The sequence below is a fragment of the Atta cephalotes genome, assembly GCF_000143395.1.
Source record: "Atta cephalotes unplaced genomic scaffold scaffold00011, whole genome shotgun sequence".
Taxonomy (NCBI): Eukaryota; Metazoa; Arthropoda; class Insecta; order Hymenoptera; family Formicidae; genus Atta; species Atta cephalotes.
This window is the reverse complement of record NW_012130075.1, coordinates 2,342,225-2,359,391: the sequence shown is the minus strand read 5'-3', so window position 1 is coordinate 2,359,391 and position 17,167 is coordinate 2,342,225. Positions and strand designations below refer to the sequence as shown.

General features: G+C 36.4%; 1 protein-coding gene across 1 annotated transcript in view; it reads left to right on the top strand.

Moving 5' to 3' along the window:
- LOC105617008 (ankyrin repeat domain-containing protein SOWAHB) overlaps positions 1-17,167 on the top strand; it is a 123,875-nt gene that overhangs the window by 104,689 nt on the left and 2,019 nt on the right. The window contains exons 9-12 of the mRNA XM_012198589.1: positions 4,354-4,452; positions 4,666-4,671; positions 14,454-14,526; positions 14,622-14,714. Coding sequence (XP_012053979.1) covers positions 4,354-4,452; positions 4,666-4,671; positions 14,454-14,526; positions 14,622-14,714 — 271 coding nt within the window. The remainder of the gene's footprint in view (positions 1-4,353; positions 4,453-4,665; positions 4,672-14,453; positions 14,527-14,621; positions 14,715-17,167) is intronic.

Below are 17,167 nucleotides of genomic sequence, written 5' to 3'. Positions count from 1 at the left end.
GAGAGAGAGAGAGAAAGGGAGAGGGAGAATAAATGAAAATTCTAAATGCGTTTTAAATCACGGACTACTTTTCCACCGATCCATTCGATGCGTCGCAATTTCAAAGAAAACTATCATGAAGTTATACAGTGGAAAGCACAGTCGATCTTGGCGATACTTGGACCGCGTACTTTCTCACGCGCGGATCGTTCTGAAGAAAGTTACGCCGCGCCGGCAGGAAAAGAAGCAGGCTACTGTATATCCGCGGTATGCACCTATACTCCGACCGAAGGTCCGGGGCAGAGGGCCGAAGATATATCACGTTGTCGGCCGACATACCATTCTTTTGCGACATGGCGCGCGGCCGACACCGCGCGGCAGCAGCATTCACAAATTAAGGAGCGCCAAAGTCCACGGCGGCGCGGCGTAGGTATGGCGCTATCGCGCTTCATAAAACTTCGTTAGCACGAAGCCGGGGGAAGTAGACGTCCGAGCTCGGCCACGAGTATATACTCACATAAGCGCTGATGGTCCCGCGAGACCACCGTAAAAATTCATTTTGCACCTCGGCCGTGTAATTCAGCCGGATTCTTGCATCTTCACCAGCCGGACTAGTGGAGCGTATTAGATGGGCCATGTCCGCGCACTTCGTAGTTAATGACTTCACTCGGCCTGCCGTCGCGCTATGTGCAGTACGTTTAATAATTGTACAGCAGACAGAGCGCGCCCTTAATTATTCGTATTATCCATATGCATAAATTCCTCTTTCCTGCGCTCTGCTCTTCGAACATATAAAAAGCATTACTTATGGTGACAACTAACTGATGGATTGTACGAAAAAAATTTTGATTTTTATAGAAAATCTAAATCTCAGCTTCAATACCTTTTATTCTCATTAGAAACTGATTATTTCAACATACATAGACGTAACTGTCAATTCGATTGATCAATACGTGTATTTGTACTGTAAAGTTCTTTACATCGTTATTCGTGGCATATGATGCCTAATGTCATTACATTTCGATATGTTCGTCGTGCGTTCGTTAATTTTTTCGCGCAGACCGCATATAAAATGAAAGTCGTACACAAGGTGTACCTACGTCCTCGTTTAGAGACCCGCCACGTGTACCGTCTCATACATATACTCGCTCGCGCGGGCGGGCTCACGCGTGGTTCCCGTCATTAGGTACGTAGTCTCGTTAGAATGAACTTTTTTTTTCGTCGTCCACTAATGAGGTGGTCCGCGACTTGCAGTCCGTGTGGAGGGTAGCTCTAGCATACGTTGGCAGTCAGCTTCAGGTCTGAGGGCAGCTTCTATGACACCCCTAAAATCCGGGGAGACGGAGACACTATTTTTAATCTACCCGCGGGACGCCGACTCGATGGAATTAAAATGCATGTTTCGGTACGAAAGCTTGTTGCTCTGCCGCCCTTACGCGAAAAACGTGTATCCCTTTTAGAGCATCTCGTCGAATCGGGGCTAGAATGTTGCGTTAATAGTTGTCGAGCGGCGATCCGGTGATTAATTTTGAACGTTAATTTTAGCAGGCGGACTAGAGTTCATACGGTCACGCTCGGGTATACATTCGACGATGATCCAAAGTATGATGTGAATAGAACATCACTGAAATAATTGATACAAGACTCTGTTGCGAAATTCTTGTCTATATTATTAACCCTCCATCACAATGTGAAATTTTCACTCTTTGTCTGCAATACATAGTTTGCAGTACATAGAACTTCAAGGCAAATTCATATTATTCTTGACTATATAAAATAAAAAAATTCTTCCATATTTATGAAAGCTTTAACAATGAATATTAACATAGTTGGAATATACATATTTTACTTATTTTTACAAATTTAAATTTATCTACCAGAATATCTCCGATTTTGTTTACACATTTACGATGTAATATCCAAATTTTCTGCATGTTCATTGTCTCTTATCTAATCATTGTCATCTTATTCTGAATTTCAACATTATATTTTGATATATACTAGAATATTAAAATATACCTAATATTTTAATACTGGTATATATATTACCAGATATTCTAGTATATATATTACCAGAGTATACCAGGTATTTGAATAAAATAGTGAAATATATATATTTCAGAAAATATTAGTATTTTCTTTCACTGCGATCAGACCAAGAAATCCTCCCTCCCCCCCCTCTTTCTCTCTCTCAGCGATAAATATATGTGATAGTAATTAGTGATCAATAACAATAAAAATTAGTAACAAGAATTATAAAGGAACATTAATGTTAGTTTATTATTCGTCTAGCATTAGTGATGCAAATTTTATAGAATTTCTGGAAGAAATATGTAATGATGATTTGCTGAATAGTAGTAGTGTTATATTAATGGATGATTTTAATATAGAATATGAAAGTTAAAAATTACTGTTAGAATAAATTAAGAATAGTGAATTCAGTAGGTTTAAAATAATTGATAAATGAGTCAACCGAGAAAATTAAATACTTCAGAGACAATAATTGATTTAGTTTTTACTAAAGAAGAAATAGAGGTAACAGTTGAGCATGAGCCAAAAATAACGGATAATTCAATGATTGTCTTATATTGGGGTAAATGCGAAAAAAAATAAGAATAGTCCTACATACGATTGTATGTAGGAATTATAAGAAGATAAATATAGATAAATTTATGAGAATGATTGAGTGTAAAGTAAATATTCTTGAAGGTAATAATGTTGATCTGGCGAATTTAACTATAAATCCGATTGTAAAGTCTTGATGAGATTGCATCTAGAAAGAAAATTACACGAAATAAATGGCGAGGTAAGCAATAATTTTCCGTCAAATGGTAAATCTAAGAAATGAGATTTATAAATTAGCTCAAATAAGCAAAAGTAATGATGATTGGAAACTGTTTCGACAATTGAGAAACAAAGTAGTTGATGAATGTAGAAAGGCCAAGAAAAATAATTTAGAATTTTAGATTAGACGAAAATATAAAAAAATCCTCGACAAATGTGGAGGTCGCTTCGAGAGCTGCTGAAGGGTAGTACGAGTAGAGATAATACATACAGGGAGATTCAGTGTGGAGACACTTTATATAGTAATATATATGAGATGACAAATATTTTTAATAGATATTTTGTAGATAGCATATCAGGGACTTTAGAAATGATACAATGGAATTAATAATAGATAAATATACTAAAAGTAAATTTTAAGTTTTTAATACAATTAATATAGGCGAATTAAATCGAGTAGTTTATAAATTAGGAAACAAAAGTTGTACAGAAGGAATAACTATTGAGATAATGAAAAGGACAATGGTAACGATAGCAGGTATAAAATTATGCGAAGTACTGAATAGATTCTTAGAGGAGGGAATATTCTCAAATGACTGGAAAGAAACTATTGTAATTCCTATATCAAAAATACAAAGAACAAAAAAAATAGAAGAATTCGATTTATAAATAAGTTATCGATTTACGAGAAGGAACTAGAAATAACAATTCACAATCAATTAGTTAACTATTTAGAGGATAATAAATTAGAAGAGTGTCAATCAGGATTTAGAACGAGATACTCATGTGAAATTGCCCTTCAAATTTATATCGGTTATATCGAGTTGGAAAAATAGTATAGGCGAAAGAAAGTTGACAGAAGTTGTATTTTTAGATTTAAAAAGGGCGTTTGAATTAGTAGACAAAGATATTTTGTTAAAGAAAATGGAAAGTTATGGGATAACAGGAATAGTACTTAGGAGAGAAGAGATATAGTGCAATGTAAATGTATAGGATGTTTAAGTCTGACGATTTGGATAATTAATAAATAAGCATTATATTAGATTGTATCACACTTTGCAGCTATTGAAGCTAATAAAGATCAATCAATCTTTCTTTTCCTCATTCTCTGATTCACCAAAGCGTCTAAATGGAAGTAAATTCAATCTCAAGTTTGATCTATTTGCTCTTTCCGGGTTTCCTTGAGCCGCACTAACTCCTTTGCACTCCGACTGTAATCGACTGCCAGTCGAGATCTTCCTCTCTCGAATACATTCTGGCGCGGGCGATGGTTCCCATTCATCCAGCTCGTCCCGGTTGACACCCGGCCGTTGCCGTCGCTTAATTCGCGAATATTTCACCGACGCGTCACCCCGAAAATACGTTACAGCTGCTCGCATCGTGTCTACAATCGAGGCCACCTTCGACATACATCCCACCGAAGAATTCGCAGTCGTGCCATAAATCTCAGTGCTGATACATTTTTACTTATCACATTCCCATCGCGTGGTTTCCTCGTGGTCTTGCATTACTTGCGCTGTAATCTCGTCGTGCGATTTAAATGACTGACAAACGAATTATCACCCCGCCTTTCTTGTACATATGTTGCAGACGGCTTTACATTGGGGAGCCAAACATGGTAACGAGAACATCGTTAAATTAATAGCGGGTACCTACAAAGACTACATCAAAAGTGTCAATGAAACTACGGTGAGTATCGTTTCCCTAAGATTGATGGATAAAATATTTGTTCATAAAATTAATATATGGACATTATAAAATGTAAGAACGATGATTTAATTTACATATAGAATATTGAAGCGATTATTCGATCTTATACTATTATTTGAACGATAATGTAAATTCCTATTTTTTTTATATTTCCGATGTCTGATCATTGGTTGCTTCCATCGGATAATGCAGAATGGGGTAAGTGTGTCTTATTTTTTAACTATAGCTTAATATGTTTTAAGAATACGCAGTAAGTAGATTAGCAATTTATAATTGATATATTAAAAAATAACGTCTTTAATGAATTCTTACATCAATGATTTTTACATCGAGATTAAGACAAAATGTATCCCAGATACATTTGGATAACATCGAGAAAGAGCGAGCATCTGCGGCGGTCCTTGTCACGATCGCGTATAATTTGCCAGACGTACGGAGAGCAGGATCGGTTTAGGGGGCGAGTCGTGTTGTAAGAGGTAGAACAAACGGAGAGTCAGTCCCGCGTAGCAGAAAGGAAGGAAGGCAGGAAGGAAAAGGAAAGGAGAGAGACGGTCGAAGCGCACAGAAAAGCCCGCAGATAGGATCGGATGTGTGTGGTCCCGCCGCTCTTTGCTCTTTATAAGACTTATATAAGCCGGGAGTGCTTCACGACAAGAGACGGCGTGCGACGAGGGAGGCGAGTACTTAGAGGAGGAAAGAGGGAAAACGAGGTCCTTGCTCGTTAGTCGCTTCGCGACAAACTCCATCTCGGGCTCCTGTCCTCGCGTTATACTGGACAACAAAGTTATTTCAATTTTTTTGTCACGGACATTGCATTGGGCTGTGATTGCCAGTATTTGTTACTCTAAAACTAATTAGGTTTACAATCTTTACAGGATGGGAAGTCATTATAGGGCCTGTCATATTTTGTGGCAAGAAATACAATAAATTATAATAAATCTTAGGCACAATGAAAGATATTTATTAAAAACAGAATAAATATTAAATATTAGAGAAATAAAAAAATAGGAACAGAGATTAAATATAAAGTGCACAATGTGAATATAAATAGAAATAAGTTCTAACATATATATATATATATATATGTTAGATATATGATGTGTTTTATTTGTATCTATTAAGCATTATGTTCAATCTATTTCTAATTTTTTATTTCTTTAATGTTTTATATTTATTCCTGTTGCTAATATTATCCGCAAAGTTTTACTCGAGAAAATGTTGTAAGATTTTAAAAATAGATCTCCCTCTAAATGTTAATCTTTCTTCCTTCTATCACATAAGATTTTGAGCGATACATCATAATTTTATAAAAATTTAATTTTTTATATTACACTTACAATTAGAATATAACGATTTTATATATAAATATTGAAATATTTAATATTTTTGAATTGTCGAGCAGCTGAAAGAAGTTTACTTAACTCGTTTAATTTTTTCCTTTGTCGTTCCATCATTAGATGGAAATTGAATTCGAAGCGCGTGTATTCCGAAAGCCGGTTCATTTATCTTCTTGTAAGGTTTTCACCATATCTTCTTCGCGCACGGTAGACTCATTTGTTTCCGCCGGTGTAATCCGAACTGACCTGTCGACACCGCAGCACACCTTTTCTTCCTTGCCTCTAAATCCACGTTCTTCTACAATTCGTTGTCATCCGTTGAGCGTTCTCTCAACTGCAGAAATCTTATCGAAAAAAAAACGACAATTTTCTTTACCGCTTCGATAATTTCCAAGTTATACAAAAAACATTGGAAAATAGTTTCTTTAATTAGAAAATAGTTTCTTAAATAATTTGATATAAAACAGAGAAATTAAAATATACGAAAATATCAAAGTATACGTTACATATATATTATAGATTTCCTTAGTATTTTTGTACACGATATTTTTCAAGAGTAAAGCCCAGAAGTCAAGAGTATATATAAGAGTCTAGCAGAAGAGAATCAAGAGTACATGCATAAGAGTGTATGAGAGATTTCCTTAATACAGAAACATTATGCGCGCAGACGTCGCTATTTTCGTACCTTCCCAATGACAATCCCGGCTGACTCGATGTTGCTGGGGATTAGCGCCGGATATAATGAATACGGTCGTGCTCGTGTACGTACCGATGTAGAGTAGGTAATCCACACCCGGACGAGGGAGATCTGTCCTCGGCGAATCCTCGCTCTGCTTTTTTCCACGGCGCGGCTTTAGGACCAGACTGCGGATCGCGCGGCGCGGCGTAATCTGTCACCGGCATCGCTCCCGTGCCGCGCTTTCCTACGGCTTATCCCGGGCACTGGCTTTCCCCCAATCCCGTGGCAAATGAAAGGACGGTGGGAAAAGAATAAAAAAAAAGAACTCCGCGATTACCCGATAGCTTCGTAATGCACGCGGAATCGCCCGTGGCACAGCGCCGATCTCATCCTCGACTAATATCCGCCACTCGAGGGCATCGATACCGGTTCGCTTGATATGGCCGCCGGAAACCTGAAAAAAATCAGTAAATTACAAAAAGCACGATAACGGAAAATAAAAAAAATTCTCTTCCTTATGCGTGCTTCGATTCGCGTGTTACTCGATATTCATCAGTTTTCTTTGAATTCTTGCATTATTTAAAATGTCACTGACTCGAACAAGTTATTTTACCCAGGATGTTAACATCAAGCTGCGCAGCTTCATCTCATCACGCAAGCTTTGGAATTTTCGATACAGCGGAATGTTTCTCGGTGCAACAAACACCGAACGGATCTGACTGATGGCGCTTTTAGCGTGAAAAATCATAGCGCGAGCGGTCCGTTTTTTTCGAACGTTTGGTTTCGTCGATGGAGAAACTCCGGCCTGCTTATCGTAAGAATTTACCGCGGTTTTGCCGCCACTTACCACTCTTTTTTTAAATCCTCGGTTGGTGTTAAATAAAACGGGTGCGCCGCAGTCTCGACGACGAAGCGGGTCGCAGTCACTGGCATAATCTGTCACCGCTTCTACCGTGCTTTTCTACGGCTTATCGCAGCATCGGCTCGCATTTAATCCCCGCAAAAAAACGATGGCCACGTCCCCCAAGCCCCGTACCCACAGGAGGCTCCCGTAAGCCGTCTGCATCGCCTGGCGCCTGCATCTTTGTCCGACAACGGTCATTCTATCCTTAGGGCTTCGTAGATGCGACTAGAATGTTCCTCATGAGTGATAACTATGTAATTCCTTATTAGTATTCATCATTAGGAATGGATAATATGAAAAATTGTTAACAATAAGAGAAATTATCTGTCGTGCGTTATAATATTTTTAGCAGGTTTGGGCAGTAACTAACTGTAACTTGTAACTAAGTTACAATTGTAACAATTACAGTTACTTTTTTCAATAATTGTAACTTAATTTAGTTATAGTTTCTTCCAATAATTAATAACTAATTTAACACTTACTTACATTTTAAACTTATTTGTTAATTTAATGTGATTGGTTAAAATCTGAATACTGATTAAGGCAGTTTACTTGATGCTACAAATGCTTCGAAATAGTTTTTGGTCAGTAAAACGTAAATTTTTTTTTGTTTTAACAGTTCTAATGATATCACTCATATTGTTCTATTATTATAATAGAAATTATTATAATAGAAAAGTAACTGAAAAATAACTAGAAGGTTACTTTTTTAGTAACTGTAATTGTAACGAATTAATTTTTAGTCTAATTTGGAACTGTAACTAGTTACTTTTGGAAGAAAAAAAACTGTAATTAGTTATTTTTACAAAGTAACTTTCCTAACTCTGAATTTTTTAGTTTTTACGAATTTAGTTTTTACTGCAACTTGGATCATTAAAAATTGGAAAAGAAAAAATATGAAATAGGTGCTTAAGCAAAGTGTCTACTGTGAAACCTAATCTCTAGAAATCTCCAGAAATCTCTAGAAAAGTTTTAGTTAGGTATTATCCGATTAGACTCGTCTATGTTTCAGTTTTGTATCTTCATCGCAGTTAGGATTCCTTTTTCCTCTCGTTCTCTTCTTTTAGCATATTCGAGAATGTTCAGGGGAATTTCTCGAAGCCATTCGAGGTTTTAAGGTGCCTTTTAAGTATTTTGCTTTGACTCTCGCGTTATCCTGTATTAGTCCCATTCTACAATATAAGTAATAACTTTTAAGCCGATCAATCAAATGTAAAAAGAATAAGCGATCAATCAATTTTTTACGATTTGTGGCTTACAATAAGCCATATTCTTTCTAAGACATATTTTACTAACTTAACATGCATTTTTGTGTGCGTTCAAGGTTGCAAACGAAATGTCTGCTATTTTTTACCTGTTCAGTTTCAAAAATTTTGATGTAATTCTAATATCACTGCAGTGAATATACTCACTAAAAAACCTATTTGATTGAATCACCTAATCTTTTGTTTGAATATGGGCAAACAAATCTCTTAAGAATAATTTAGTTGAATCGAAAAATTTGATTATTGTAATATTTTACTTATATCAGAAATAAATAGAACGTACAAGTAGAATGAAATACAATAATCGAACTTTTTGGAATTGAATTTTGATCATGCGAAAATATACAAGACATGTAAAAAAATATCTACATGATAGATCGCAGAAAATGATATTGCCTTCCAGCCGATTTTCGAGCAGGCCCACGTCGAAGAACGAGATATTCTCGGAATGTGCGAAAGCTTCCTCCCCCGATTCCTTCACACTTCTGGAATAGGCGGAGGAATGGAGAAGTGCCGTTATGATATAGCTGCTCGTAAAGGCGGCTCGATGTAGGAAAATATTAAAATTGAAAATCTTCAACGGTGATATACGCGTGCGTGATATTGGTGGCCGGCAGCTGTCCTGTTCCTGAAGGCTGCTGCAAGGATGAAAGAGAGAAAAACGAAAAAGTGAGGCAGAAAAAAAGGACATGTTACGCGCGAGTAGGCGCACTCGAGAGAAGAAACGAACAGAGACGAGAAAGACAGAGACGAAGTGGCGGTAGGGACGCGATATTGTCTCGAGACTCCGCGTGCCAGGACATTGCTACTTTAAAATATTATCGTGAGCATAAAAAGAGGGTTCTCCGCGTGCACGTACTCACCTACATACAGAGTGTTTCAAAAGTCACTCACTTTCTAATAACGTGAATCCAATATGCCTAATTGATAATTAAAATTCAAACTTTATAATCATCGAGATGTTCTATTTTTTTAAATATTAATATGGTTCATTATAATCTCATTAAAATCCATTTAAATGCTTTAAGGATATAAAGTTATCTGTTCGTGATGTAAAATAAAAAATTCTATAAAATCTCTGTCGCGTTTCTAGTTCAAAAACTATCGATTTGAACGTTTAAGCAATAAGCTGTTCTTAATTAGATTTCCAAAATATCTACGAATCGTAAGAAACCGTTGCTTTTGCGACACCTCGTAAGTGCACATCCACATCACGAAGGGATGAGCAAGGGTGCGTGCGTGAGCTCAGTAAAGGGTGTGTCGTGCCACTTGTCGCGAGGACACACGTGTCGCATGCTATTGGAGTTGGCAAAAGGGTGACGCGTAAAGTCCACCCCATATATATGTGCCGTTTTTCGTTCTATATGTGACTGTGTTTATATGTCGTGACTTTTGCGCGCGTACCTATAGGCGCGGGGAATTTAAAGTGAAATAAATTAGAAATTTTAAGGGGGTGAGCCACGCGCTCTTTCCACGCGAATCAGCCAACCCCTTCTCTCTCTCAGCTCGTATTATCGAGGGTGCCTGAACGCAGAGGGTGCGTCCCATTTCGATAACTACGATCGTGGTTTTGACACATTTGTCACTATCGTTTATTGCACAGTTCGATATTAAACGCCACGATATACAGTCGAGCGTCGTTCATGAACTCAGTCACGGGGACTATTTTTTAATCGCACTTCCGTAACGCGGCCAAATGTCGCGCTCGGCCGCGTATCTCGAGGGTGATTTTAATTGAGGGTAAAAGCATTATACAGATTCAAATCGGCTCTTTCGTTACGCATTTTTCCACCATGGAACCTTTTTAGTCGGCGACACATATAGCCAATGTAATGTACTACGATTATGCATGCCGCAAGTATAATTGAAATGAAACATATTGCATCTGCAAATTCAATTTACGAAAATCTTTTTCTATTCATTTATTCTTTTCTCTTATAATTTAATCAAGAGACACTCAAAGTGATATGTTTGTAAAATTTCTTGAATGTAGAAATATACTGAAAGAAAATGTTTTGTTATCAATAAGAAGTATAATAAAACGAAATAATTCTGATTATATGTATCAGAAGTCTAATTATGATCATCAGAATTCTAGTTATTGTAATTGAATTTATGTCCATACAGGAGTTTGCAACAACATTATTGCAATGCAACTTTGTAATAATATTATTGCAATGTTATTGTAATATTGCTGGAATGATCTGTACTGTATGGTCATCTCCATTAAAATGTTTAATAGATTTAATTATAAATGTCCGATGTGTATTTTTCTATTTAAATCTACTAAAACTCTAATTAATGCAACAAGACTTTTCTAAATTAAGATCAATAAATAGAAGCTTACTTAAAAAACTCCATTTTATATTCATGTCATATGAAAAATACATACAGGATACAACAATATTTTGATACGTTTCAGATGCACCTACTTTTTTCCCTCCTTCGCGCATTTCCTCCCTTCAAATGTTTCGTATATTTTACACGTATAAAATGCACTTTTAAGACAATTTCGTCTGCGTTTTCGTCTCTGCCGGATAATGACTCACACACGCACACAATTACGTGCAATTTGTCGTACTTATCGACGCGAGCATCGTGACCGCGACGTGTACGTGATACAACGTGCTCTTTCATGAATGCTAGCCCACGGCAGGAATACATGATGTCCCTGACCGATTGCGGTTACTTTTCACCGTAGATACCGTCTGCGAATTATGCCGAGGCGAAGCATGTTCGCGAGACCGTCGGGCGATGAATAGCCTTTCAATGGAAAACAATTGATGACGCATCATTTGAGTTGCGCTCAAAAGTGTTGAAACCTATGTTGTAACCTGTCGAGTTTTAATTTGGCTCCTTTTGTTATTCTTAGGACTACTGCACCGCTCGTGTTCATTCAAAGATCAATTCTTCATGAATTTCGATTTGTCAATTGAAAGGGACAAAGCTGTTTATAGAGACTTCATATATCGTTGGCTTCGCGTTTTGCATATCTTAATTCAAGGCCATACTACGTAATCGGCTCTTCTCGTCTGATCGGCTTTCAACGACTTTTATATATTAAACTAGTTTTCCTTCAGCAAAAGAGGTATGTTACAGCTACAGATGTGAGCATAGCTCATATTTTATCACATATCACGATTTAATTTAGACTTACGATAGAGATACTTTATCTAATTATAAATATATAGATACTGCAAAATTAGATAATTCAAGTTCAATTCCGGAATCACAAGTCGATTTGAAGTTAATTGCTTTTTAGGGCCATTTGATATTTTTTACTGATCTTCAAAAAAAGATCCACATTTTATCGATGCACGTTGATAAATATCGATCTTCTTCGAAGATCAATAGAAAATGTAATCGATATTAAATCAAACGGTTCGAAAAATCGATCGATATTGCTTTGATTTCGATTATGAATCAGCGAAGTTTTGAAAATGCTTATTAAAATGTCTTATTAAAATGTCTTACGTTCTGATTTTGGATGTATTGTCTATTTTCTAAAATCTTTGGAATGGAATCTAATTTTAAAGAATGACAATTGAGCCAATGTTGAAAAAAGGTGGCTCAATTATCAATTTTTAAGAGTAAGATTTCTTTAGAATTAGATTCCACTCCAAAAAAAGATTTTAAAAAATAGATAGTTTTAATTTGAGCTAAAGTTATATAAATAAATTTATTTTTTTAATTTTATAAATTGATAAATTTGGCTCAAGTTACCCATTTTACGATACGAAATACAGAAGAAAACGATGATCTCATACTGTAGTACCTGCAGCATAATTTTCCGTCCGATATCCAACACACATTATTTCGATAATCAAAATTATCCGTGCGGCGATAAATTCATAGACCTTATCGGATTCACTTGTAACTATCATAATGCTACTACGCATTAAAGTGGATCGTCGGTCGCGATCAAATGCACGTATTGTATTACCTTTAAAAAGCGAAAGAGAGCCATCGGGGCCGGCAGCTGTTGCCTGACACGCGAGCTGGAAAAGCAGCTCTTTTCACCTGCCTGCCCGAGTCGAACGAGACTAATTGTGAGATAACGCCTTCTTAATGTTCGTACAGCGCGATATCCCGAAGACCTTGACGTGTCGTTCGCAATGATGAAAATGTAAGCTCCACTTAACATTTTATATTTATAGATTAGTTTGATATTATCTCTTAATGAAACGATCGCCTTGTATGAAATAGCATCATGAACGGAAACGTGCCCACGGATTGATATTTGTCCATGCTGTTATTTTCTCTTATATGTTATATCAAAGGTCTCATATCGTTTAATGGTCTGACTTATTTAAATTCACGTTAAGATCTATCGTCTGCTCAATTACGTTTGCACAAATGAATATTTACATGTACATAATATATCCGAATGTTTAACTTTCTGTACTACTCACAGATTGATTAAAAAACTGTCAAGAAATAATTTCGATTTTAGATGCAGATTAGCCTCGCTTCATAACGTTAAATATTGTGCTAATTATGACTTTAATTAAAATGTGTCTTGAAGTCAAGATTAATCAGCGGACAATCTATATTATCTCAATTTGCTTGTGGTATTTAGAAGAGGCATTGTGTTCAGATAGGAATATGAAGATTCGCATAAGAGCCGAATAAAAATGCATGCATGCAAACGATAGAGGCGATGCACGCGAGGCTAGTTTTTCGTCTCGCCGTTTCCCTTACACACGCACGCACATATGTGATTGTTTCGGATCGCGCCGTTGTCGCGGAAATGCGAATTCGCACGCTCGAGATGATATTCATAATACGGTGCCATTAATTACTCATTGTCTTTGCGACGGCGCCGCTACCATCCCTCTTTTCTTTCCGTGTCTCCTTCCTATCGTTACTTTCTTACTCGTAAATGTACGTCACGCATTTGAGCAAATCATAATAAGATATGCAACACGTCGGACAGAAGGTGTGATACAGTCCCTCCCTATTATTTTTCTTCCACCTTATTACGATTTCCTTCCATTAGGAGAAAAAGAGAGAGAAAGAATGAAGGAGATTGGCGTATCCTTTTCGTAAGACGGCGCCGGAAATGGCGGACAACACGGAGGAATACACGTGTACAATTACAGATACATTATTCATTAAATTGTAGACCGAACATGTTTATAAGTATATTAATAACGCGCGCGCACTTTGCGTCAACGTGAAAGCACGTGATTTGTGAACATTGTGTTCGCGTGATATTTTACACGCTCGTCGAACGAGAATATTGTTCGTCTTTTAATTTGCCTAATTATCGATACGCTCTCCTTACTCCTGAACATAATTAATATCTATATAAGTATATTTAAACGTCGCTACGGAAAGATCGGAGATATCCATTTATTCTTTAAACGATTGAAAATGTTATGCCTTGTTTTAAAAAAAAAAATTATATATATATATATATATATATCAAAATAGAGATCAAGTAAGATATTGGATATCTTTTAGACCCATTTCTATCAAAGTTAATAGATTAATTTTAATCTTGATTTAATTTACTCTTTATCTTTTTCTATTTCTTAAAACTAAAAAAGATAAAAAGTCAATTAAATCGAGATTGAAGTTAATTAGCAGAAATGAATATTAGGCAATTTTTGATTGTCCATCATATTTAGGACATGTTTAAGATAAAATGAAAGAGATGCGTAAGATAGAACGAGATATATAAAAATAAAATGAGATGAATATCTCATTCTATTTTAAGTGTTTAATCTATATTTAGAATAATATCTAATGTTACTTGAAGATCTCTACGTCAAATTGTCATTGCATTTTAGGGCTACACACCTTTGCATATCGCTATGCAATTCGGCCACGAGAACATATTCAATCTCTTAGTTCAAGTATATGGTGAGTATGCATTTTCTCTATAAAATAACAAAAAGTCCGTAATCGCATTTATCTCATAATGACAGATTTTGAAAATATATTATATATATTATCAGGCGCGAATCAGGACATACGTGACTACAGCGGTAGGAAGGCCAGACAGTATTTAGCCTCGCAAGAGGCGGCAGTCAGCCAGGACACGTTCCACAGTAAGTACATTCTGTTTATGAAGGAAGACATTACTTAGAGAAACGAAACGCAACTTTTGTACATAATCTGCGAAGGGTTGTGTTTGCGTGGATATTCTGAGATATTCCTCATAATTAGCATTAGTTCTTTCAACAGTATACAAAAAGAACAGTTTTGCTGAAATACGTAAAAATGTAACTAGATATAGATTTGAAAATAATTTTGTTTGGCCGTAAAACAAATAATTATATAAAATTTTTAAGCATGAGGATGATAATGCTGTAAAAAAGTTTAACATTCTAAAAATTAATTTCAGATTTATGTATCTAGTTAAATTTTTATAAATACTTCAGTAAAACTGTTCTTTTCGTATATGATATTAACGTCTCTAATTCGCATATTACGAATTAATGGCGTCTTTTATAAATACGAGACTTTATGTGACTATTTTTGAGAACTTTAACTATAAGCTGTACAAAGCAATCTTCTCGCCCGCCTTCGAGAATGCAGCACACGTTGTTTTCATTCGTTTGTCGATTTAAGAAAAGCAGCCCGTTTCGTGTTGACGAACAAGATCACGACGACGTTTTATAAATTATTCATACAAATCCTCCCTTTCTCCCCGCCATCTCACATATGCAAAATTGCAGCGAAAGTTTGACCGTGGGATATTAAAATCTTTTTTTTTCACATATTGTTTTTCACGAATCTTCTTTTTTTCACATATTATCAAATAAGATTGTTCGTCTCATATTATATAAAACGGGCCGCAGAAAGAAAGCAGTTTGCATAACGTGAATACAAAAGACATCAACAAATCGTCGTCTAAGGAAAAGTTGTCTAAAGGAATTCCCTGATCCTGTGCCAAACACGCTCCGACTTACCGCTTACGTCGCCGCCGTAAAATCAATTACGTCTCGTAGTATACTGTAATTTACATCGTTTGTCAGTGTGAGTCCCGTCAAAGTTCCGTTGCTTTCCGCCGTATATCCCGTATCGATCATTGTTCATCATTCTCCTGCTCGTTTTCATTGCTTGTCACGCTCCAGCATGGTCCACAACGTGGTTAACAGTCGATTCTATCTAATCCTTGAAGATCGCATATGATGCAACAATGATATTGTTAGTTACCCTAGCAAGATGGTATTCTTAGACTAGATACTCCATCTTACATCTTACTCCAGCTTACATCTGGACTTTATCTTAACATCGCTACTTCTGCATATTACTAAATTTTGCACGTCTATTAATATCCTTACTATACTCTGCTATGATTAACTCTCAATATGTACCGTTACCAACAATATTGTGTAGACATCCACAACAATGCATCCTTGAGCTAGGATAGCTAGAATATCTTTCTATCGCTTTAGATGCCTCTTTAGATTTATTAGGTGTATAGACGTAGGTCAGGTATGACGTGACGCGGTATTCGGAATAGTCAAAATGGAGAATGGTTATGGGCTCGCTGTTCGGTGAGTATTTCGGGGCTCTGGAAGTATTCTTCTGTTGTAGGGATTACTGCTGCCGCTACACTCAGGCAAGTTCAGAAGCACACCTCCGCTAAAGTAGTAAAGCGCTTGTGTGTCGCCAGATTAAAGTACGTAGGCGCACCTTAGAGTAACATATGACTGTCACTTTTCTGCACTTCTGACGTGAGTATCTCGAAGTTTCACGGGCCTCGTTGCGCGAATGTATGTACGGTCCAGAGACTCGCCCGAGGATATCATTTGCCGAAAGAAACGAGCGTTAAACACGAACCCGTTTTGCTTCTGACGCTTTACGAGCAATGTTCGTTCCTCTGAAACGTCTGAAATGTCGAAAATGTGTTGATGTTGAAAGTTTACAGTAGCTTTGACGTACTTATTCCACGAGTAACAACTCTATGTTGACGTGCATAAATATTCACTTTTAACACTTTTCGCTTCATAAATTAATTTACTTAATATATAATCAATTATTAGTAACGAAATAATCTCTTTTCGTGCGTAACATACGTGTACATTCCGTTTCCTTTTCATCGATAAATGTTGATCATACGTTTCGCAATGGCTATGAAACATGAATTATTCAAGTGGCAGTAGTACATCATCGTCGTAGAAAATTAATGTTATGTAACTGGCAATGTGAAGTGAAATTAATCTTGGAATTGAACTTGTAATTTTTTATATCATAAATGAAGCGCTGATACAAATTAAAACATAATAAGACTCTCTACTCCTGCATCGTAATTTATTTGATTCGTTATATAAGATATTTCGTTTCACATCGCTGCTACTATTATTGTTGTTGCTATTATTGTTTTTGTATACGTGATAGAGAGAGAGAGAGAGAGAGAGAGAGAGAGAGAGAGAGAGAGAGAGAGAGAGTAGTGTGTGTGTGTGTGTGTGTGTGTGTGTGTGTGTGTGTGTGTGTGTGTGTGTGTGTGTGTGTATAGTATAGTAGTAGTAGTACTATAGTATATAGTANAANA